A 24,287-nucleotide genomic window follows, 5' to 3' on the forward strand; every position below is an offset into this window, starting at 1 on the left:
ATTAGATACAAATTTGTTTCTATATCTTTTTGTCACTCTAGCTAAGAATCTGTTTCTGCTTGTGTCTGCTGGCTATGTCTCTATTTCTAACTATGTACATCTGTTAGGATGGATTTGTTCATTACTTTGGCCTGAGCACCTACCCACCCTGAATCAGGAGAACTCACCGGCAGGGAATCAAGATGAGATGCAAAAAGAAAATATTCCCCCAGGTCAGGATCAGATTCTACCATGCCTGGCCACCTGGAGAAGACAGATGGGTATAGGGGATGGAAGAGAAGGGGTTAGGTGAACAGAACACAAACTCATCAATATACATGTACATAAAAGGGCAATATGTTTCGCAAATAAAGGACCCCCAAAATAGACCCCTCTGTCAACCCTCCACAGTGGTCACTACCAAATGATTGAAGTGACTTTCATCAATGTACAAAGAAGCTCAGAATCTTTCTAGTAAAAATACCTTATCCTTCTAGGCCTTCTGGCAACCCTGAGAAAAAAATCTTTTGACTAGGGACATCTCCAAAAAAGAAGTTATTCCACCCTTCCTTGTTCTCTTTACTTTGTATATCTCTCATTTTCCAATGTCTAAAAAAATACCTTAGAGCCACTCTTCTCTTTCTACCCATCCAGGGTAGAACTGTCCAACCCTTTTTTCCAGGGAGATACCACCTCCATCGTGAAACCTCTAGAAAACAGGTTCTTTCAAAGCCTCCAAGCTTAGCACTTTATATTCTCCCTCACCCATGCTCTTTCTAAGGCAGGTACCATTTCCATTATAAATCCCTTCCATTTCCTTCCCTCGCTGCTTGAATCTACCACTCCCAAGTTCATGAAGGATGCTCTGACTCTGCCATAGCGCCCTACCAGGGGTAACCGTATTGCTTGGCCCAGATGATGGATCCTGGGATGTAGGAGGCATAGGCCACTTCATTCTCATGCCCTGTCCAGGTCTCCTCAGGGATATCACAGTGATTATACTCCAAATCTGCCAAAAGAGAGGAGGAATGAAGGGATGGAAAGAGCCTCATAAGGTGAAAATCTGGATGAGGGCAGAGGAGAGGACAAGAAGAAATTGGTATATGCAGCAGGTAGGACCAAAAGGACACCTGGGAGACCCATGAAGGAAATGCAGCCAGAGCCTGGAGAAGTAGGAGAGTTGCCTCGTTATGCTCTGTAGAAAGAGACTCCAAACTTCTACCTACATTCCACGAGTCTGACCCTGCTTCCATCAGTGTAACATCATGAAGGTAATTTCTCTGATATTCTGTTTTCTCATCTGTAAAATAGTTGGGCTAGACTAGAGCTTCCTAATCTCTTTCAAGTAGTTTCAAACATTCTAGAATTCTAAGACACTGAATCTCTCTCACTGGCTTTTCCCCATACATCCCATATCCCTTCCTATCTGCCAACCCAATACCAACAATCTAATCAGATTGACAGGCTCAAACCAATGCTGAAGAAGATGGAATTCACTCAGAACATATGTTTAGATTCCAGGACTCTCCTCACAACATAGCTCTTCAGGGTGTCTTCCTCTAGCCCTTTATGCCAGATTCATCTTGTCATGACAGCAAGATCCCTCCCTCTCCCCAAACACTAACTACAAGGACCCCTGGAGTCCTAAATATACTTTTGTCATATTTAATCTAAAGGATGGAAGCAGGGAAAGAAAGGGACGAACAATAAAAACTGAAAACAAAATTTCCACTCCATTCTACCTGTATTCTGGTCACAGGACCAATTATCTGGGAGGACTGAGGGGTCAATGTTCCCACGTAGCCGCCTCCATTTCTCACAGTTTGGAGAGGAACACTGGACCCAGACTAGACATTGACCTGTCACAGGAAAAAGCCTGATATAAGAGACTCAAAAATATGTTCTTCCTTCTTCAATTTAATTAAAATCAATATACTCCCTGCCACCACCACCTCTGCCAGAATCACAAAGCCTTAGAGATCAACTCATCCAATCCCTAATTTATAAATGGTAAAACCAAAAGCTCAGAGGAGATAACTGACTGCTAAAGATCAGTCTAAATTGGTGGCAAAGCTGAACTTAGAGCCCAGGTCTCACATCTCAATCTTTCTCCTATACCATGCTATCATCTCTCCTCCCCCAAGGCAGAAAGGAGTGTTTCCCGTATTGACAGTTCTTAAAAAGGTTGTCTGGCATATTTCTGGCTAGTGCCTCATTTCTCTGAGGGCATGTCACTACTAAAAAGTTCTTCTGAAGGACTAACCAGCACTTCTTTTGTGCACAGCATCTGAAGTTCCTGTTTCAACCTCAACAAATTAACCTGACACCAAATCACCAAGTTGCAGCCTTTGGGACCAACAGCCCTGAGTTCACCCCTCTCCAAAAGACAGGTTTAAGCCTATCGTTTCTCAAACTGTTTACTTCAGGCTGTGCTCAATGGCCAAACACTCCTTTTATCCATTACCTTCCAAACTCTCATCCCCACCTTTCTCTACCCCCATATCTTCTAAGTTGACCCAACATCCCACACAGCCTCTCCTCTCTCCCTCCCAAACTCTTCCACTATAGTCTTTGGGATTCCAAACAAAAGCAACAAAAGTCCACATGTCTTCAATCTCTTCTCTGAAATTCTGCCTCCTTTCTGAAATCTGGTGATGCGCTAATGACACTGCCCCAACCCAACCCCACCCCACTGCTGAAGCCCTTTAAGAAGAGCCTGTCCTTCTCACACACCCCACGCCAGAAAGTGGGGTCAGCATCATCCTTACTCCCCACTGACACTTGCAGACCATTACTATCCTCCCTCCTATAAAACCCTTCCTCCCTCGAGGTCTATGCCATGGGACTACACTGCCCTCTCATCACCCTTGTCACGATGCTGGCATCTGGTTCAGTCTTCTCTCCACCTCCTGCCCTCGTAGATGACCACTACAGCCACAGGAGTAAACTCACAAGGCATCCCGTATGTTCTCCTCCATGCCACCTCGGTCATCCCCTCACCTCAGGAACCCACTCCCACCCTGCATGCCACACCCAGTCATCTGCAGGAACCGCGCACTCCCCTGAACCACTTATCTAAACCCCTCTCTGATAAAAATGCCCCATTCTTCCACCTTACTTGCTCCAAGACCCCTGTGGCAACTTTCAGTTTATCTAGATCTCCAATCCACTGGTCCCTACCTTTCTCTCAATCTGGTAGCAATTAAGATTAATTGTTTTTCTTCACTCTGTACTTATGCAGGTTTGATTTCCTTATATTCTCTTGCAGACACCAACAACTCCCTTTCCCTCTGTCCTTCCTCCCGCCCAGCTAGCAAACACAATTCTGAATGAACCCACTCTCCTTTTTCTGTGCCTATACTCATTTGACTGAGCATTGCTAGAGAAAAATCACTGACCAGCCACCTAGGTATACTATATATTCACAGCTAACAATATCAACCAATATGTTTCTCTAGTTAGTTCACTCTCCCACTGTCAAATTTTACCTTGAATGCCGAAACATAAGGGTGCCCTCCATCCCACCAAAATCATCCCTCAGAAAAGCAGTTGGCTTACATTTGGGTCCCTTCACAATATCTCATATTATGGATCACCTTCTCAATTACTTTATTTTGAAGAATAAAGTACTGGTTGAGAATGATATATTAGTCTGAAGAGACAGTTTCCAATGATAGTTTTGGATGTTTACAGAGGTGACCTGGAAAGACTAGAAGAAAAGAGTGGGGGAAAGGGCCAGGGACCATAAAAGTGAACAGAGATCAATCAAATAAACGGTGGTTGTAAAAATAATGAATATTAAAGAGGAAATGAGTGGGGGGAAATCATCCTAATGCTATAAAACTAGATATTTATGGTTTAGGATGAACTTTCCAATGACAGTTTTTAAAGACATACAGTTCCTTAAAGTTTCCTCTTAAGCAACTTAGAAAGAAGAGGTGTTTGAAAACAGTGTTTGAGGCTCACGATGTGCCTCCGTGATAATGAAGGCTGATGTCATAGACACAGGTCAAGAGCATTTCAGTTGACTGCTCATTCTTGAAACACTAGCTTTCTTGGGTTCTGTGATCCCTCATTCTCCCGTTTCCCCATCCCATCTTTCTGGTAACTCCCTCCTCAGTCTCTTTTACTGAATTCTCCTCGCTCTCTGTCCAATCTCTAAATCCCTGAGTTGGAGTTCCAAAGCCTAATCATGGGTCTTCACTCCCCATGCTGCACTTTCTCCTGAGGCCGGCTCATCCATTCCCTCAGCTTTGAAATCCACTTTCACACCTGACAGCACACAGAAGTACGTTAACAGCCTCCGTTCTGAGCTCCCGGTTCCTATAGCCATCCTGCTCTTTGGTATCTCTATCTGGATGTCTCACAAAGATCTCAAACCTAATGGGCCCAAACCCAAATGCTTGATCTTATCCTACAGAACTGTCTTTTCCCACCTCCTTTCACATAACTGCTCAAGCCAGAAGCCAATCATCTTTGACAAATCCTCTCCTCTCTCTCACCTCCCAATATCCAGCTCATTACCAAGTTTTGACAATTTTACCTCTAAAATATATCTTAAAACCATTCACTTCTTGTCTCCTTCATCATCCTAATCCAAGCCACCAAAATATCTAATCCTAGCGCTAACTTCCTAGCTGGTCTACTCTTGTCTCCCCATACTCCATTCTCCAATTAATCACCAAAGGGGTACTTTTAAAACATCAATTTGATGATGTCACTTCCCTGGTTAAAACCCACCAGGGGCTTCCCACTACACTTAAGATAAAATTCTCACTTTGTAACATGGTCTTTGATCTAGCCACTGCCTACCTCCTTACATTTATCCAGAGCCACTTTCCAGCCTTGCTTCCCTTGCTCTCTGAATTCCAATTATACCAGCTTTCTTTTAGTATCTGGAGTAAGACAATCTCCACTTTACCTAAAACTGTCTCCTACGCTTCACTTTGCTAACTTCTAGTCTTGCTCCAGGTTTCAGCTTAAATGTTATTTCCTTACAAATGCTTTCTCTAGCTGACCCAATCTTAATTAGGTCTCCACCATTTCCTCTCATGACATTCTTTTCCTTCCCTTCACAGAACTTAATGAAAATTTTATTTACTGGATACTCCCTTTCTACTTCCTGCTCCAGGAGCACCCACCTCTCCTTGGCAACTGTGAAAAACAGGAAGAGTGGTTCATTAATAGGAAGAGGCTTACACAGTCACTACAACCACAATTCAACTCACGAGCACTGCCAAAGGAGTGAACTTCCATCTCCCAGTCTAAAATCTATCCCTCGTCTTAATACTGAGAGTTACAGATGGAACACTACTACCCAGACCACCCGACTACCCAAATTAGACTTATATCTCCAGCTCTTTATACTGATTGCCATGTCATTACAACACGAGGAGTGGTTTACTGCCCTAGACTACCTTGTTTCGTACCTGCATAGTCTTCCTAGAGTTTTCTTTCCAGTATGTACAAACCATATTATTCTTCTATAATCCAAATTTTATATATATATATATATATATATATATATATATATATATACACGCATGCCTATTAGACACCAGCTGATTGTTTAGTCCACTGTTCCTTAATCTTAGGGTTCTGATTTTTGGTTTTTTTCTTTTTTGGTGCAAGCCTGTTTTCCCCCAGATTAAGTCTACTTATTTTCAAAATTTTAAACATACTAATATATTGTATGATCTATTTTATTTATCATACTAAAATTTCCCAATATTACCAAGGTTATTTCACACAATGTATTTGTTTGTTATCTATCTAGCACACTAAAACTGTAAATTCTATGACAGCAAGGATTATCTATTTTGTTCACTAATATATTTCTAGTACCCAGCACAATGCCTGGCATATAATATAAAGCATTAAAAACTATTGTTAAAAGAATAAATAAATCTATATGCATCCTTATTTCCCTCCATCCAATCTGAAAGGCTGGGTCCTTTCTGACTCAAAATAAACCCTCTGATTCTCTTCTCATTCTCTTCTTTAATCTCTCCCTCTCTATAAACAATTTTCTCTCAGCATATAAATATGCTGACAATAAAGAGGTCAAGTGTCTTTCTTTTAAAAGAAAGCTAAAAAAAAAAAGAAAGAAAAATCTTCCATCTACTTTATACCCACTCCCCTTTATTTACTATTTTTTCCCTCCTAGTTTTCACATCTAAACTAATTGAAAAAAGTATCTATTCTTCAACCAACAATAACCTGCCATTCACCCTCACCAACCCCTATGGTTGCTCTAATCAACGCTAATGATTTCCTAATTGTGATATCTGTTGATTTTCAAATCTTTATTCTTTTTGTTATCTCTGTAGTAGCATTTAACATGGCTAAACACTCCCTCTTTCTTGACATTCTCTCCTCCCCTGGAATCTGTGATACCACACTCTCCTAGTTTTCCTCCTACCTTTCTGAGCTTTCTCTTAGTTCTTCTTAGCTTTCTCCCTGGGTACCTCTTCCTCTGCTCAACCCTAAACATTATGCTCCCCCAGGGTTTTTATCCAATGTTCCCTTTTCACTCTACACCCTCTTCTTGGAAAATTTCATCTATTCCTATTGATGCAGATGACTCCCGAATCTGTATCTCCGAGAGCCCAGACCCCTTTCTTGAGCTCTAAATCTCATCACAGACCCCCTAACTCAGGCAAAGCTCAATCCATCATCTTCAACTTGCTCTTTCTTCTATATTTTCCACTTCAGATCATGATTCTTCATCCACTCAGTCACTCATGCCGGAAAACAGGACCATCCTAGAGGCCTCACTCTTCTTCAGCTCTCATACCCAGCAGCAATCGTATCATATTGATCTTGCGTCCTAAAGATCTCAATTTTATCTCTTCCTCTTCACTGCTATTGTCTGTCTTCCTTGCCTGGATAATTATTTCTATGGGTCTAGTCTTTCTCCTGCCAATCCATCTTCCATGCTAGTGTCAGAGCAAGCTTTCTAAAATGCAAATCTTATCAAGTTTTGCCTACTTAATGTCAATCGTTCCTCTTTACTTTTAAAATAAAATCCAACTTCCTTAGCCTGACTTGTAAGGTCCTTTAAGATCTGGGGCTTACTTGCCTCTAACCTTATCTCCCCCACCCCTACAACCTCCTACTCCCCAAAATACCCAAAAGCTACAAACATTAGCCCTCCTCCATTACTCTGCCAATAATTATCACTCTGACCCCCATTCCCACCTTGGTTCGTCTGACTAAATTATACTTCAAGATCTGGCTCAAGTGATATCTTTTTCTTGGAAACTTTCCCAGGACTACTCCCAATTTGTAGCTTTCTTGTTGGCCTTCCTCACAAGCTTCTCTCGCGCGCGACAGGCTTATATTTGTTTCCTCTGCATTTACTCAGTACCTCCTAAAATGCCTAGAATTTAGCAAGCACCAAACACCTGTGGATTATATGACTTAATAACTGAATGAATGAAATAGTTCTCTCTCTTCCTCAGCACCATATCCTCTAACAAGCAGCTGTGAGGGATAAATTATAGTCTTTGCAGAATTTCCTCTAACATCCTAACCCTTACCTCTCTCCTCCACCTCCAATTTTCAAGCCCAAGGTAGGTTTTTCAAACCATGGCTGAACTCACCAAAACCACTTCCCTCTCCTTTTTGTTGGTCCCTGATCTGAGAATGATCCTGAACTGTTTTCTTCAGTTGATCTTTCTGCCTGTGCTCATGTCCACTTTGGGCTTTCTCCATTTTCTCATTTTCTGGGAAGATAAAAGAAAACACATGAGCCATGCCGCTAAGCCTGCGCGTCCAGAGCGAGGCCACAACAGAGAGAGGCCCGCGTACCGCAAAAAAAAAAAAAAAAAAAAAAAAAAAAGAAAACATTGTAGGGTAGGGAGATGAAGAAGAGAATCTCTGTAGATAGTAGAGGCCAGTTAAAGAAGGAAGAAGAATCATAGCTCAATAGTTTCAAGTCTTGGGCTGAAAATTCTCAGTATGCCCACTGTCCAATTCCCTAATTTCATGGAGTAAGTACTTGAGCCAGGTGTCAAAATGTATCTGACTATACTTACGAGTGGCCTTCTTTCTTTTGCTTAAGGAGAGTTTATTGAATTTCTTCTCAGAGGGTGCAGGATCTGGCTGGCCTGGCTTAGATGTCTTTATCTCAGGGATTACTCCACCTTCCTGAGAGGCTGAAATCTCTAGAATATGCGGTACCACTACCCTCTCTCTGCAAATAAGATTTTTAATTAAAAGGTATAAAGGGGCAATTTGTAGTACCCCTCTTTTGAAAAAACCCAAGGATAAAAGTTAGGAGGACAGAAGAACTGTAAGCTCTCTATGGCCTCCTGAGGTCATTTTATCCATCTACTGGCCTATTTTTCCCAACTCAACTCAAGTATCTTTCCTGAGATGAGAGAAAGCTATAGAGATATGAAAAATGACTACATAGATAGATAGATGGATAACCATTTATCAATATTAAGTCTACCCTGTGATCAACTCGCCTCACTGGGATAAACTTACCCATCAGCACTATTATTATCAGTAGTAGAAGAAGCAATTCCTGGTTCCTTGTCTAACTGGGTACATCTTGTAGGCTGGGCACAGGAAGTCTCTGCAAAATCGAGGCTAGATTCCATCCCTCCCAAAACAAAATACTATAAGCAGAGAAGCAATTAAAGAAAACAGCTACTCCATTATTTCCAAACTGTAAACTTTCATTAAAATATCTCCCATCAGTTGCCTGGAAGAGCTTACCTTTGGACTTTTGCCACACCAGAGAACTTTCAAGTTTTTTGGGTTTTTTTTAATATTTATTTATTTATTTATTTAGTTGTGCCAGGTCTTAGTTGCAGCAGGCGGGGTCCTCAGCTGTGGCTCACAGTCTACTTAGTTGCAGCTTACCGGCTCCTTAGTTGTGGCATGCAAACTCTTAGTTGCAGCATGCATGTGGGATTTAGTTCCCCAACCAGGGATTGAACCCGGGCCCCCTGCATTGGGAGCGTGGAGTCTCAACCACTGTGCTACCAGGGAAGTTCCAACTTTCAAGTTTTTTAATTCTCAGGAAAAACTACAAATCTATATCCTTCTGCAAGCCTTTCCAGATTGATTTGCCTATTCTAGGATAGCCAGGTAATGTTAACTTTATTTTGTGTACATAACAGAAATTTTATGTACCATGTTTTATATAATTTGCTCCTCAAACTTTCTCTAGGAATGGAAGTATACCTAAGAATAGCTGAAAATGTCAAACCACTGTCCTTAGCCTCAGGACCTTATGGAGAAGGCCTCACGACCTATGCTATAGAGTTCCTTATTCTAAAATCAAATTCCTGAGCACATGTTAAAGCAGTATTAGAAACAGAAATATACAACAGTAGATGGAGATGGAGACTAAGTTCTTCAAATCTGGGAAAAATAAGTTATCTTTTCTATGAATATTGTAAACATATAGAAATAAATTTAAATTACATTTTAAAAATCTAGATGAGACTATTTTTATATTCTGAAGTCAATGTAATCTACTTTTCTAAAAGTCTGTACCCTCTGTCTAAGGTGGTTTAGCTATAGTCCTGTTGATAGAAGATGAAGTATTTAAAAATATTTCAAAGTCTCATCTAATATTTCTTTACTTAGAAAGATGGAGGGAAGGAGAGAAGCTATCGACTTACTCTACCCCTCAGATAACAATTTCTTTGCCAAACTGAAACTCTTTTACTCTCACTATAAGCCATACCCAAGCACTCCTGGAGGGACTTCTGTAGCACAATCTGGACAATCTCCTCAAATTCTGCATTTGTAAGAGTTGATTTTCCCTGCAGAGAGAAGGGTAGGGGAGAAAAACTGCTCATCTTTCCCCAGTCCTCCTCTGTGGCTAGTCAAGGAAGCCTCCTTTAGATGAGGCAGTAAGTTCACAAGACTGAGAGCATAAAGTCAACCTAAGGATTCCATAAATTCTATCCCAGATCTCCTGGGAGTAAAGGAGTCAAAGAAAAGGAAAAAGTTTATAAAATTTCTGTCTACTTCTACTCTCACCTCCATCCCACCTCAGCCCCTCCCTGCCCAGTATGCCCTGCTAAACGCTTTCATCAAAACACTTTTTACCTCTTAGAGAAGAAAATAGAAGCCCCAAAAAGAAATCAAAAACGGAAACTACAGGATGAATTTTCCCTGTGGGATTTACTACATTCAAATTTATGTTATAAATATTTAAATGTCTTCTGAAATGAAAAGATCCTGTTTGCCCAGGCTGGGTGACTAGGAGAAACTGTCCCACTAGAGCCCATCATTGTGATTTTTACCTTTTCTTTCTTCTCTGCTTTCTTGCTGTCTTGATCCTTTCCTTTTATCTCCTGGCCACTGCTTGTACCATTCTCTTTGGTTGTTTTCTCCTTCTTCTCTAACCTGGCCTTTAGCAGGCTTGGCCTGGTCTCTGCCTCTGGGGAACTGATTCCCAGGATCTCCTCCTTCGATGAGTTAAGGTTATAGGGCATCAGGCTATGCAGTTTTTGTGCAGGTGGCGCAAAGGTTTTCTTTGGTCCCTTCCCGCATTCTGAAAGAAATTCGATCATCAAATGGAATTTATGAAATATAGAATCTAACACAGAAATTGCCAAACACTACCATTGATTGACCATATCAGAATTATCTGGATATGAAATATTAATATTATAATATGAAATATTAATATTATAATATGAAAAAATAATAAATTATTATTTAACAAATTCAGATTCCTAGGCCTTCCTTCCCCAACCCTCCCAGCCCCCCACCCTCTCATCCCTGCCCTAAGATTCTGATGAAGTAGTTTGAAGTGAGGCCCAAGAATCTGTAATTTTATGAGGCTATCTAGATGATTCTGATGCACTACCAGGTTTAAGAACCACTGAGTAAGTCAAAGGTGATAAATATAAGTATGCAGGAAGCTGAATTATTCAAATGTGAATTTTTTTTTTAATTTGCTTGTTTTAACTTTTCACAAAATTTTAGGGGAAGTTAGAGAAATTTTTAAAAACCTAGTCAAAATCTACAAACGATGCAATGAAAATTGTACTGATCCTCCCAGGTATAAGTAATGTATCTTTCTTCTGAGCTTCCATAATACTTTGTACCTGTCCTGTGGCATTTACCACATTCAAATTTATGTTTTAAATATCTAAATGTCTCTTCTCTCCCTACGAGTTCATACATTTCTTGAATAAGACTGTTTCTAAGTCAAATGTATTTCACTCAAAGTGTCTAGAAAAGTAGTAACTTTAACAAAGTGGACAGGAAATACATGTGAATTGAGCTTCCCTTTGGGGGGAAAGGTGTCCAGATGACCAACGGCTGAGAAAGAAGAGGAAAGTGACTCTTGACTCACCTCTACTCTGCAAGGTTGTCATCATTCAGCTCAGAAGCTACACTTTTCTTTATGCCTCTGTTAGAAAAAAGAAATGAACTGCTATTACTCTGAACATGATTTTTCAAATTTTATTGAAGCCTAGTTGATTTACAATGTTCTGTTAATTTCTGCTGCACAGCAAAGTGATTCAGTTAAACTTATATATATTCTTTTTCATATTCTTCATCATTATGGTTTATCACAGGATACTGAATATAGTTCCCTGTGCTATACAGTGCTGATCGAACATGATTTTTTTTTTTTTTTTTTTTTTTTGCGGTACGCGGGCCTCTCACCATTGTGGCCTCTCCCGTTGCGGAGCACAGGCTCCAGATGCGCAGGCTCAGCGGCCATGGCTCACAGGCCCAGCCGCTCCGCCGCATGTGGGATCCCCCCGGACCGGGGCACGAACCCATGTCTCCTGCATCGGCAGGCGGACTCTCAACCACTGCGCCACCAGGGAAGCCCTGATCGAACATGATTTTAAACTTTCTCCTCTACCTGTCTTCTTGGGTTCAGGGTCTCTTTGCCTGGGACACTTGCACTACATTTTCTACCTTCTTGATTACAATTCTACTCCTCAGCAGTGCCAATTACATGCTGGAGGATAATAAAAGTTGCTGTTTTAAAGATCAGCAACAATCCTTAGTGTTTTAAGTGCCTAGAACCATGTGCAACATGAGGCAGGCACTTGTAAGTAGGTAGAAATGACAGTGGCAGTGATGTGTTAAAAAACAAAATTCAGGGGCTTCCCTGGTGGTACAGTGGTTAAGAACCTGCCTGCTAATGCAGGGGAAACGGGTTCAAGCCCTGGTGAGGGAAGATCCCACATGCTGCGGAGCAACTAAGCCCGTGAACCACAACTACTGAGCCTGTGCTCTAGAGCCTGCATGCCACAACTACTGAGCCCGCCCACCTAGAGCCCGTGCTTGGCAACAAGAGAAGCCACCACAGTGAGAAGCCCGCACACCGCAACAAAGAGTAGCCCCCGCTCACCACAACTAGAGAAAGCCCGCGTGCAGTGATAAAGACCCAATGCAACAACAAAAAAAATAAATTAAAAAAAATTCAACTGAGTAAATTTTGAGGATCTTATTGGCTTTATTCAACAATTCACAAATTGGGCAGCATCCAATCTACCAGATAGACAGGAGCTCCAAGGAGCTATGCAAAATTAAAGACTTTTACAGGCAGAAGGGAGCAGGAACAAGGAAGTAATACTAGGCAAAAAAAAAAAAAAAAAAAAGCAGGTTGGTCATACAAGGTTACTTTCCTTTAAGGGACTACTGGAGTCTATCAGGCAGATTACCCAACTAGTGATGATCAGGCAATTCCTGACTGACTTGTTTAAGATTCCATTTCTGGGAGACCTAACATTGTAATTAAGTTGTCTTGGTTTAGTGACTTGGGGCTTAGCATAAGCAACCCCATTTGGTGCCTCTTATTAAAGCAGCCAAAAGTATAAATAGTAGCAGAGTAGTGGTAGTAGGGTGTGGACAGTCCTGGGAGTTAAACAGTTAGAGTTTTCTTCAGAGGGATAACCTCATTTCACAAGGTTCTCCTGAATACTTAAAAGACAAATAACCTATAAATTCTCCTACCTAATTCAGACATCCCTATGCATAGAGAACCCCCTTTATTAACATCACTATAATGTATATCTTCCCTTTACCTAAATCTTCTAGTCTAATAAATTTCCGAATGTGCTGGATTCTCGCAATTTCTATTCATGGCTCAGAAATATTTAGTAATCAGCAGAGGTCCCCAGAGAAGCTAGTAATAAGAATCTAGCATATTCACTCTATATCCATAGTTTATCTGTAGCTATCTACTCACAGATGTTCTACAGATGTAGAACACAGATGTTCTATATCAGCATGCTTCATTATTTCTACCAAAGTTGTGACTAATAATAATGAATAACACTTATTGAGCACTCACTATAATCTTTGAATATGTCATCTCATTTAATTCTCCCAATAAATCTATGAGATTGATACCATTTTACATTTGGGGAAATTGAGGCTTAGAGGGATTTAGAGACATTAAGTAATCGATAAAGTGGTAAAAATCAGGATTAGAATCTGTCTGATTTATAAGTTTGCGTTATGAATTGTGCTACACTACATCCCAATCGTCTAGTTCAGTAGTTCAGTGCTTCACAATAACTTTAATATCACAGCACACATGTAAAGCATACATTAAAAGTACACACTGAAACACAGAAAATATTTCTAGGTACTCTAGGGTAAAAGGACCAGGCTGCCCACATCCATATACAACTGAGGGATGAGAGTGGGGGGCCTCCAGCCACACTAAAGGCTGAAGAGGTTAACATCTCTACACAGCTATAAGTCATTTGTGACCCAGCACAGTGCCAAGACTCATCTTGTGATGTTCCAAGAACTTGTACATTTTTCCAGTTTTCACTTTCCACCATTAATATTATTTCTACCCAGCTGTGGTTTGCCCAAAACCTCAGTGTTAATACATGGTAGAGTCAAGATGAACCCAGGTTTTGGCTTCCAAATTCTAATAACATGTCTGTTCTTCTCAGTGATCTTATTTCTGGCTGTTGGTTTTGAGTGCTTTGAAGGCCCTGGACCTGAAACTCAGTCTTCCTACTCTGCCATCTCCCACTATAAAGAGATCCAAAAGCAGCATAAAATGGATCTTTGGGTTCATACAGTCTTCCCTCTAAAGGGGCTGAAAATTTTACAACCCTCAAATGGCCAAGCTAAACACTCAGTTGTTCAGGGTGTAGAATTCCTCCCTCCAGATCCCAAGATGAATTCAAAAGGTACTGGAGACTTGACTTAGTGTGGCCCCAGCATGGCTGAATATAAAGTATTTTTAATTTTTTTTGGTATTTTTCTGTTCTTTTTCTTCATTCCATAAATGCGAATAATTGATATGCGCTATTCTGCAGTAACTACTTTTCCTATATATTAAGGAGCACATTTTATCATTGTTTCCATCTTAACTTTTCACCACCAACTCCCAAACTTATTTGACACTGGAAAAAAAGCAAGTGGGACATTGGGGGAGAATCACTGCAGCAAACTGGTCCCTTCTTTAGGATAATCCTAAATAGAAGCTAGAAACTGGATAAAATTAGGCTGCAAAAGGAATAATAATAATAAATGACAAACATATCTTCTCCCAGACTCTAGAATTCCAAAAATGATCCTGAGAAGTCCCTATGAAGACAATCAGAATTATAAAACTATACTAAATGAGAAAAACAAAATGAAAATTAGTGTACCTGAGATGACAAAATTTGATTTTTTAAAATGTTCCTCTATATAAGATCCTTGTGTATCCGTAAACTATCTCTGGAAGAATACACAAGAAACTGACAAAAGTGTCTCAGCAGACTGGAAACGGGTGGCTGGGGGTGGAAATGAGCTCTCTACTGTACCCTCTTGTGTAACTCTAGCATTTTATACATATACCACCATTTCAAAGTGATTTTTTAAAATAAAAAGAGTATTTTAATCAACCTAAAAAGGCAAAATTTTTCCAATATTTAGGTTCAAATCATTATCTAAACCTATACTGACCTCTCTAGGCAAAAGTGTGTTACTGGAGCCCCAAGCAACTAGATAAAATTGTGGATCATTGTTGAGTTAATAAGATGTAGTAAATATACAAGCAGCAATGAATACTGGTTTTCCTTAACCTACAGTGAGGGTGTGATGAAGAACATTACTTTTAAATAAAATCTCTAACCTGATCAATAGAGAAGGGAAAATCTGGAAGTCACCGTCTGACAAGTCAAGTCTCTGCTCCTCTGTTTCAGGCGAAGTATTTTCTTCCACAATAACGAATGTTGAAATCTACTTCAGAGAGAGAAAAACAATTTTAAGGAAGTTAATAAATATACAAAATACCACCAACTTTCACCTGGCCAGCTACGAAATGACTGGGGGCTCTAGACCCAGGAATAACATTTGAGGTTTTAATTTCTTTTTTCTGACCTTAGATGAAAAAAGAGAGACAAAAAAATCCAATAAAGCTTTAAGTGTGAAAGTTCCATAACCAGATCCTAACTACTGAACTGACATAAGAAAGAAGGGTGAATAAGGAGGGGAAAATAACTTAGAAATAATAAAGGGAACCAAGGGAAGGTGAATGAGCTATTCCAAAAAATAGTTTTCTTTCATTTAGAACACTAAAAATCATGACACTGATTATAGAATGAAATCACCTACCTCAGCAGATCTCAAAGTGTGATCTAAAGACCCGTGAGGGCCCCCTCCCTTTTTCAACTACTTATCTGTGTTAGGCTGGGTTTTCTCATACTCTTCAACCAAAACAAGATATCATAACAGATTGAATTCAGAAACAGATGAAAATCCAGCCAGACATGAAAGAGATTTGCAGAAATGTAAAACACCATTCTTCATACTAAATTTTCTTTCATTTAGGAAAATATATTTTCATTAAAATATTATCTACGTTAACATTATGTAATGGGTTTATTATCGTTATTTTAAAATTAATAAATAAATGTTTAATTTTTTTCTCAGTTTAATTTCTAATATACTAGTATCAATAGATCCATAAATAGATATAAACCAATGTTTGGAATCCTTCATAATTTTTAAGAGTATAAAAGGATTCTGAGACCAAAATGTTTGAGAATTGATCTAGCTAAATAAATTCAGTCTTGTCAATATTTTTCAAAAAGCATTAATCCTCCTCTCCCTTTCCCCCATTTAGAATATGTTCACAAATTTCTCCCCTCTTAAGTATCCAATTATTCCCTCTTTATATTGTCCCTGGAATCCTTGGTCTAAAAGAACAAAAGAAACCCTTTAGAATTGTCCTCTAACACAGACTCCATGAGCCTCAAAAAACTGTATTTAAAGACTATATTTTGAAAAAAAAAAAAAAGACTATATTTTGAGCAGAGAACAAGAAAGATCGAGTTTCTGTTCTCACTGAGCTGACATTCTAGTGGGAGTAGATAGACACATACAAAAATAAGTAAATATATATTGTAAAATAAATAAATAAAGACTATAGTTTGGGAGCAGTTTTCTCAGGGTTACTTGAGATGCTGCCTCCCAGGCTTGAAGTCCTCCGTATGGCCACCAGATAAAACATAACTCTTAAATAAATAAATAAAGACTATATTTTAAATATCCTTTAAGCTGGAGTTTGATTTGTTTTTGTCTTAATGTCTAACGGTATGTAGATCCCTGCTCATTATCATTCCTCCGTCAGTAAGAGTTCTTTTTCTCTTTCTCTCTTCCTTCCTTCCTGTCTCTTTCTTCTTTCTCTCATGTGCACTCAGCAAGCATGATTTAAAACTTTTAACAATACAGAAGGAAAAAATGATCCCCGCTACGCTTACTGCCCATAACAGACTACCTAACAAGACATTTACTGTCATAACTACCTGAACTAAACCTTTTACATAACCTTATAAATAAATTAATGGTGACTAAAGCTTCTCGGTTCAGAGAGTGCAAGGAAGCACAGAGATACGGGGACTTATCACCCAAGCAGACTCTTTCTTTAGGACCCTGATCCTGGTTCAGATCCTTGCTATCTAACTCCCGGAAAGCTTGCATACTTGCCCCAAACTATTGCCGACCTCAAACTAGCCTTTTTGTGTTGTTTCCGCTTAAAGGGGTCATGCCCATGGACTCCCGGACTCTGGCAGCATTTTGACTCACAGAGCACCAAGGTGACGTTTGGAACAATAAAAGGCCTGATTCCACCTTATAAACCAGAGGGATGAACTCTGACGGACCCACATTTTTCCCTCTCTCTTCCCTCACCAATTCCGTCTTAAGCACAACATTTAAGACCGGAGGTACCACAGAGCCAAAAGTCCTTGACTCCCCTCAAAGGGTAAAAGACTGGCTTTCTAGCGTCTCTTCCCCATCAACAACTCCCCCGCCATGAGAGAATTTCCCCTCAGCTCCCACCCGCAACCCGCGGAGGCACCAGGATCCGCATTCTCCCTCAGGTCCGTCGTCGCCCGCCGTGATATTAAGTTACTTTTGTTTGTTTGTTGGGAGTAAGTTTGCGGTTAGAGATTCTGAGGACAGGGGTAAAGAGTTGGACGGCACCCTGAAGAGAAAACTTCTCAGGCGACAGGTGCCAGGATTGGCCACGCCTAGCACCTTCAGCTGCAAGCGGAACTACCTTCTGGAGAGATGAGAACCTAAGGGCGAGGAGCAGAGTGGGCTAATGCAGAGATTCTCCAAGCCCCTCAAACCTCGAGCCAGTTTTCCCGCCAGCAGGGAAAGGCGCGAGGCCGCGCACAAGCTCCACCTCCACCCCCACCGGCGGCCTGCTCGCAGAGGTAAGGCGCATGCGCAACTGGAATCGGCTTCTGCGTCTGCGCAGCTGAGTTATTGCCGCCATCTTCCAACAAAACGCCCTGTAAAACTACAAATCCCATAATCCTTGGTGGCCTCACTTTTTTTAGGTGGCAGCAATAGCGCCTGATCGTTCAAGATGCACATATTCCTTTTACTAACTTTACTCTGTGCCCCAGACTGCCTTTTCCTTCCTCTGGGAATCGTGCCCTGATTCCCATTCTTCCTCTTAGTCTCCTTCATGCCCTTATTTTGATATTTTATTTTGAGACTATCCTTAACCCCATTCTCGCCTCTTCCTCCCTCTTCTCAGCCACAGGACCCGCACCCCAAGCGCTGTTGGCAAGGAGAACGAGCCACAAAGCACCCTCTGGAAAGGCCGTCGAGTAGCTTCTTCCCCATAGACTGAGGCAGGGGGTCCCCCAAGCAGGCCAAAGCCTCTTCTCCGCCCACATTCGTTTTTATATAAGGCGGCGCGAAGCCACAACGTGTGCTCGGGAAGGCCTGCGTACGAGGGGGCGGTGGTGGTGGGTGTACTGCTATTGGTGGCTGTGGTGGGCGTCGGGGTCGCTCTCCGCGGGCTGGGGGGCTCGTGCGCAGACGTCGGGTGGTGGGCGGAGGCGTTGGTGTCCGGGCGGTGGGTGGGGAGGCGGAGAGGAGGGCGTAGTGTCCCCAGGTGATTGCGATTGGGGGAAGGCGGAGGAGCGAGAGAACTACTCGGCCATTTCGAGGGAAGAGGAAGTTGGACAACATTGCCTGTTTTAGTTTTTTTTTTTTTCCAGTTCAGCAGAGAATATTTTCAAGGGGGTGAGTTAAAATGACCTGTCGTATTATACTGAGAACAGTTAGTAGGAAGACGGGCAGTACGCTCCGCTCCTTACCCTCCCCTACTTCTAGGTTCACCCCCTCCACTCCCTCGGAAGCCCTTCTAAATAGGTGGACACAGGGGGCAACCAGGTCATGAATAATTCATGAGGGCCGCCCCGTTCCTTAGCCACGCCCCTCCGAGTCGTGCTGACGCATGATGCGTGTACCAAACCTGAGGAAGCAACGTAACAGTTCCCGCCCCTAAGACGGAGGGCGGGGCGTCATCTCCAGCACGTGCTGCATCTACCCGCGCAAGCCCAAAAGGGTGTGCGCAGGCGCTGCCCACTAGGGGGAGGAAGGAGGCGGGGTAGGGAGGTTGCTGGGTTTAGAGCCGGGCGGAGACCGCTGAGACTCATTCCTCAGGAACAAGGGTCGGGTGTCAAGGAGACCTTTTCACACCAGCTCCCCGTCCCCCGCCTACGGTGGGTGGGATCGCGCGGCAGAGACAAAGGATATCAGTAGGGACGGACATAGCTGCGAAGGGAAGTAGGGTGTCAGTTTGGGGTGGTGGGCTTTTGGGGGGGCTGAGGGGGCTATATTTAAACTCCCGGAGCCGTTAAGTTGGTTCGTACTCCGATGCGCGCGCAACCAGGGTGGTGGCGGAGTGCGCATGCGTGATTCCAGGGAGAGAGGAACGCGCCCCAGCAGTGCGCGCTCGCGGCGAAGCGGTAGTGGTAGTGGAGAAAGGGGTCGGCGCACGCGCGGTTGATTCCTCGAGTTGTTCGGGTCTCGCGGGCATCTTGTTTTGGTCTCGCGGGCGAGTAGGGCGCGCTTCGGGGGAGGCGCTTGGGCGCGAGACTAGGGGAGAAGAGCAGAACTGCGCGCGCACTCGCGAAAGGGGGGGAAGCGAGCGGGGTTTAGGAAGGGGGGTTAAGCCCCCTGTCCCCCCGGTTGCCCTCGACTGGGACGGAATAAGGGGAGGAAATGATCGAGATGGCGGCGGAGAAGGAGCCGTTTCTGGTGCCGGCCCCGCCGCCGCCGCTTAAAGATGAGTCGGGCGGAGGGGGCGGCCCCACTGTGCAACCGCACCGAGAGGCAGCCTCCGGGGAGCTCCGCGGCGGAACACAGCGTGGGCCGGGCCCGCGCGCACACTCGGCGGGATCCCCGGCTTCCGAGGCCGGCAAGGAGAGCCCCGGGGCTGCACCCACCCCTCGGGGCGGTCAGTCGCAGCAGCAACGAGGGGGCGGCCCCCAGGCGCAGTCGCACGGGGAGGCCCGCTTGTCGGATCCCCCCGGGAGAGCCGCTCCCCCGGACGTGGGGGAGGAGCGACGGGGAGGGGGCGGAACAGAACTGGGCCCCCCTGCTCCTCCTCGACCCCGTAATGGCTATCAGCCCCACCGGCCCCCTGGGGGAGGTGGGGGCAAGAGGAGAAATAGCTGTAATGTAGGGGGAGGTGGTGGAGGCTTCAAACATCCGGCCTTCAAGAGGCGCAGGCGGGTCAATTCGGACTGTGACTCTGTCTTACCCTCCAACTTCCTCCTGGGGGGCAATATCTTTGATCCATTGAACCTGAATAGTCTCCTGGATGAGGAAGTGAGCCGCGCACTCAATGCGGAGACCCCTAAGTCATCCCCACTTCCGGCCAAGGGGCGAGATCCAGTGGAGATCCTCATCCCCAAAGATATTACAGACCCTCTCAGTCTCAATACTTGCACTGATGAGGCCCAAGTAGTCCTTGCTTCGCCACTCAAGACTGGTCGGAAGCGGCATAGACACCGGGGACAGCACCACCAGCAGCAGCAGCAGGCAGCTGGAGGGAATGATAGCCACTCCGTGCTGCCCACAGCCCCCCTCACTTCCTCACTCCATGGGGAGGCCACCCCGCAGCAGCAGCAGCAGCAGCAGCAGCATAGAGGCCAGAACCGGGACGCCCCCGAACCCTATGAACTCAACACAGCCATCAACTGCAGGGATGAGGTCGTGTCTCCCCTTCCATCTGCCCTACAGGGTCCCTCAGGCTCCCTTTCAGCCCCTCCAGCTGCCTCAGTTACCTCTGCATCCTCGTCTTCCTCCTCACGACATCGCAAACGTCGCAGGACTTCCAGCAAGTCAGAGGCAGGGGCTAGGGGTGGAGGCCAGGGTCCCAAGGAAAAGGGCCGAGGGAGTGGGGGAGGCCGCCACCACCTCCACCCACTACCTGCTGCGGGCTTCAAAAAGCAACAGTGCAAGTTCCAGTATGGGAATTTTTGCAAGTACTATGGGTACCGCAATCCTTCCTGTGAGGACGGGCGCCTTCGGGTGTTGAAGCCTGAGTGGTTTCGTGGTCGGGACGTCCTAGATCTGGGCTGCAATGTGGGCCATTTGACCCTGAGCATTGCCTGTAAGTGGGGCCCGTCCCGCATGGTGGGCCTGGATATTGATGCCCAGCTCATCCATTCCGCCCGCCAAAACATCCGACACTACCTGTCCGAAGAGCTGCGTCTGCCACCCCAGACTTCTGACGGGGCCCCAGGAGCAGAGAGTGAGGAAGGGACCACAACCGTCCGAAAGAGAAGCTACTTCCCGGCCTCACTGACGGCCAGCCGGGGTCCCATTGCTGCACCCCAAGTGCCCTTGGATGGAGCAGACACATCCGTCTTCCCCAACAATGTTGTCTTCGTCACGGTAAGAGGGTTCACAGGCTCTTGGGATAGGGACCAGGAGTGAAGATGAGGTTAAATGGGAACATGGCAGGGAAAGGTTATAACCCAGAGGGTGTCTGTGCATGCACCCCTCCCTAGGAAAACCAAATCCTCCAGAGAAGGGTCTGAATCTGCGATTGATTCCACTGGGTGTGTCTCCCCCCCATAACCTGGGTCGGGGGGGGCGGTGGCGGTGGCTCTACTTGGAGTCCTTTCTCATGACTGCAAGCCCCAGAATTGGGGCAGACTCCTCTTGCCCTGCTCTTGGCCAGTACTGTAATCCAGACTTGTCCACCTTCCCCGTTAGAGGATGTGGTCCAGATGAAAACTTGTCCTCCAACCTACTGAAGGTGCATGAAGGGGTGGGTTTCAGACATGCAATGTCTTGGGATGGGGGAGAGGATTAGGGTAGTGGCTGACTAATTACAGTTTCTGTCCTTTGATAGGGACCTTGTTTGCATTAGATGCAGAATTGTCAGTGGCCAGGAACCTAAGCGGCTTGGCCTAAGGTCATCTCCACACTGACCCAAGATGGTGGGATGGGGAAGTGTCAGAAAGAGTACCTTGGGGAAGCAGGAGAGAGTACCATGTCTTCAGTGTCTGTCCCCTGACTGCAGGTGGATTCCCGTAAAATGCTCCAGTTAGTCCAGCTATAGGAATAGTTGGCAGTGTGTTGGGTTACAACCTAGAAGAATGGACTTTGCAGAGGGTGGTAATGAGCTTATCATCTAGAAAAGGTTTCCTGCGGGATGGGGTTCTTCATTTCTCTGGGAGAAAAAGAATAGGCCTGAAACTTTGCCAGTCCCAACTACAGGGAAGGAACCCACAGGTCTCCCTTTCAAACCTGGGTTGGGGCCCTTTGCATAACGTTGAATCTCTCAGCTTAATGACTGTGGGGTGGGAATAAGTAGTGGACAGGGTCTTGGGAGAACCCCACCATTCTCTCTCTGCAATTTGACCCCAGCTTTGGTGATCTCGTGGATAATTTGCTCAATTTAAAGTTACCGGGCTTCCCTGGTGGCGCAGTGGTTGAGAGTCCGCCTGCCGATGCAGGGGACACGGGTTTGTGCCCCAGTCCAGGAAGATCCCACATGCCGCGGAGCGGCTGAGCCCGTGAGCCATGGCCGCTGAGCCTGCGCGTCCGGAGCCTGTGCTCCGCAACGGGAGAGGCCACAACAGTGAGAGGCCCGTGTACCGCAAAAAAATAAAGTTACCCAAGCTCCCTTTTTATGTTTGATTGGCTTACCACCAATAGAAAGCAAGAAAATGAGACTCAAACAGGGTACCATTTGGGAGTTATTTTGAGAAGTGTCAAAGCAGACTGTGGCCAAGGACTAAAGTGAGGCTGCAGAGTGGGTTGTGAGGGGGCAGTGGTTCTTTTATGCCTCTGTTGACCTCACCCCCAATTCTTGCTCTCAGGGTAACTATGTGCTGGATCGAGATGAGCTGGTGGAGGCCCAAAAACCTGAGTATGATGTGGTGCTCTGCCTCAGCCTCACCAAGTGGGTGCATCTCAACTGGGGAGACGAGGGGCTGAAGCGCATGTTTCGTCGAATCTACCGGCACCTACATCCTGGGGGCATCCTGGTCCTGGAGCCCCAGCCTTGGTCATCCTACGGCAGGAGAAAGACTCTCACGGTGAGTTGGGGTTTCTGGAAGTTGGGCCTATCCTTCCTTTAGTTGAGGCAAGGAAGGCCTCAAAGAAGCAGAGGACTTTCTGAACAAGGTGAAAAGGCCCCCTGGGTGGGCATCATCCTCCACCAGCAGAGAAGGCAACGAGCTAAAGTGATCCCTTGTCGTCCTCCCTAGGAAGCAATCTACAAGAACTACTATCGAATTCAGCTGAAGCCAGAGCAGTTCAGTTCCTACCTGACATCCCCAGAGGTGGGCTTCTCCAGCTATGAGCTTGTGGCCACACCCCACAACACCTCCAGAGGTAAGGCTGGCTTATTTTGTTGGGGGAGGAAGGGAGGCCAGTCCTGGTGCAGGGTGCAGACCCTGTGGAGTCTTAAGGTCCTGCCAAAACCCCTCCTGATTGCACACTCTTCCCTCAGGCTTCCAGCGTCCTGTGTACCTGTTCCACAAGGCCCATTCCCCCAGCCACTAAGTGGCCCCCTGAACAGAAAGTGTGAAGCTGCCCGCTGCTCCAGAGGACCTGGGGGGGGAGAGGAAAGTATCCCAAGGTCTTTTCTTTCTGCCTCCAAAAATAGTTTCCTCTCCTGGATCTGCAGAGAAAGCTTTTCCTGTGTTGCTGCCCCAGCCTCTTCCCTACACCTCTGGCACCTAAGCAGCAAGCCCAGCTGTGCTGGAGTCACCATCATCTTCCTCTCCCCTAGCCCACTGGGCTGGATGGCATGGACTGTTTGCTGCCCTCTGTTCTCCGAGGGCATGGGAGCTGGGGGGTATCAAGTTCTCTAGCCTCTTCCTCCTGTTCTCCCAAGGAGAGGTTCCCATTTCTCCTCGGCCCTTGTCCCTAGCTGCGTTTCAGTGGACCACGGATAGATGGACTGAGGGTTAAAAGGGGGACATTGCTGGGGAGGCATGCAGGTACTGTGAAAATCCTTCCCTCTGCTGTCCCTCACTGGGAGAGGGGGTTGGGTTTGGAATGTGAGAACAGCACAATAAACTTGATGTTTAGGGCAGTGGCCCACACACCTGTCTAGCACATTCTAGTTGGGGGCGGGGGGTGGGGTGGGGGGGACACGGTGCCTCCTGGTAGAACCTGTGCTTCCTCTCTGCCCAAACTATAGTCTTAAGGAAGAGGGCAGGTTTTTCAATGGTTGGGAAGGCTGTTGAATGCTAACGAGACCCACACCCAAGTGTACAGAACCCTAGGCCAGGAAAAAGGGGTATGTGAACTTTGATGTGAAACCTGAAGAATCTATCCTCCCCCAAAGAAACACTGACAAAACTTTTTTACGTAAGCTTTGGGCACAAAGCTAACTTTGGAAGAGTTAACCGTGGAGTCGAAGTGGAACTAGAAAAAGGCACTTTTAGGACCAGACCACCTGCCTGCCTGCCTGCTCTATTTCTCATCACTACCAAGTTCCTTTAAAGGAGGGCCAAAACCTTGACTTTCTGGCAGCTTCCAACCTGAGGCTTGACCCCATCTCAAGGCTCCCAAGAAGA

At 44.9% G+C, this 24,287-nt stretch overlaps 2 protein-coding genes across 12 annotated transcripts in view; one reads left to right on the top strand and one right to left on the bottom strand.

Moving 5' to 3' along the window:
- The window catches only part of ZCWPW1 (zinc finger CW-type and PWWP domain containing 1), a 30,421-nt gene extending 12,776 nt beyond the window's left edge, over nt 1-17,645 (bottom strand). For 4 of the 10 annotated variants that reach the window (XM_027125956.1, XM_027125955.1, XM_027125954.1 and 1 more), the window contains exons 1-11: nt 17,495-17,645; nt 15,065-15,174; nt 11,312-11,368; nt 10,251-10,501; nt 9,686-9,764; nt 8,473-8,590; nt 8,019-8,176; nt 7,584-7,706; nt 1,722-1,838; nt 868-988; nt 168-243 (exon numbers count right to left, since the gene is read on the bottom strand). In XM_027125956.1, the coding sequence (XP_026981757.1) occupies nt 168-243; nt 868-988; nt 1,722-1,838; nt 7,584-7,706; nt 8,019-8,176; nt 8,473-8,590; nt 9,686-9,764; nt 10,251-10,501; nt 11,312-11,336 (1,068 nt within the window). In that variant the 5' untranslated portion in view covers nt 11,337-11,368; nt 15,065-15,174; nt 17,495-17,645. The other 6 variants (XM_027125949.1, XM_027125953.1, XM_027125950.1 and 3 more) reach the window with 6 other exon arrangements.
- A 345-nt stretch (nt 17,646-17,990) lies between these two features.
- Nucleotides 17,991-23,818, top strand: MEPCE (methylphosphate capping enzyme). 2 transcript variants are annotated; one of them, XM_027125947.1, is made up of 4 exons: nt 17,991-21,141; nt 22,578-22,796; nt 22,968-23,094; nt 23,213-23,818. In XM_027125947.1, exons 1-4 carry the CDS (start codon nt 19,462-19,464, stop codon nt 23,263-23,265), a joined length of 2,079 nt encoding a protein of 692 aa, XP_026981748.1. In that variant the 5' UTR covers nt 17,991-19,461; the 3' UTR covers nt 23,266-23,818. The 2 variants fall into 2 exon arrangements, with proteins under 2 accessions (XP_026981748.1, XP_026981747.1); XM_027125946.1 differs by having other exon boundaries at nt 18,013-21,141; nt 23,369-23,812.
- The last annotated feature ends 469 nt before the right edge of the window (nt 23,819-24,287 follow it).

The sequence above is a fragment of the Aethalodelphis obliquidens genome, unplaced genomic scaffold (genome assembly GCF_003676395.1).
Source record: "Aethalodelphis obliquidens isolate GAN/ISIS:26980383/991018 unplaced genomic scaffold, ASM367639v1 scaffold30, whole genome shotgun sequence".
NCBI lineage: Eukaryota > Metazoa > Chordata > Mammalia > Artiodactyla > Delphinidae > Aethalodelphis > Aethalodelphis obliquidens.

What these genes read in the sequence shown, in the direction of transcription:
- MEPCE (XM_027125946.1), top strand. Translation starts at nt 19,462, where the DNA reads ATGATCGAGATGGCGGCGGAGAAGGAGCCGTTTCTGGTGCCGGCCCCG. An exon ending in GCAGGAGAAAGACTCTCACG is followed by an intron (nt 22,797 to 22,967) that starts GTGAGTTGGGGT and finishes CGTCCTCCCTAG; the next exon opens with GAAGCAATCTACAAGAACTA. An exon ending in ACCCCACAACACCTCCAGAG is followed by an intron (nt 23,095 to 23,368) that starts GTAAGGCTGGCT and finishes CTCCAAAAATAG; the next exon opens with TTTCCTCTCCTGGATCTGCA.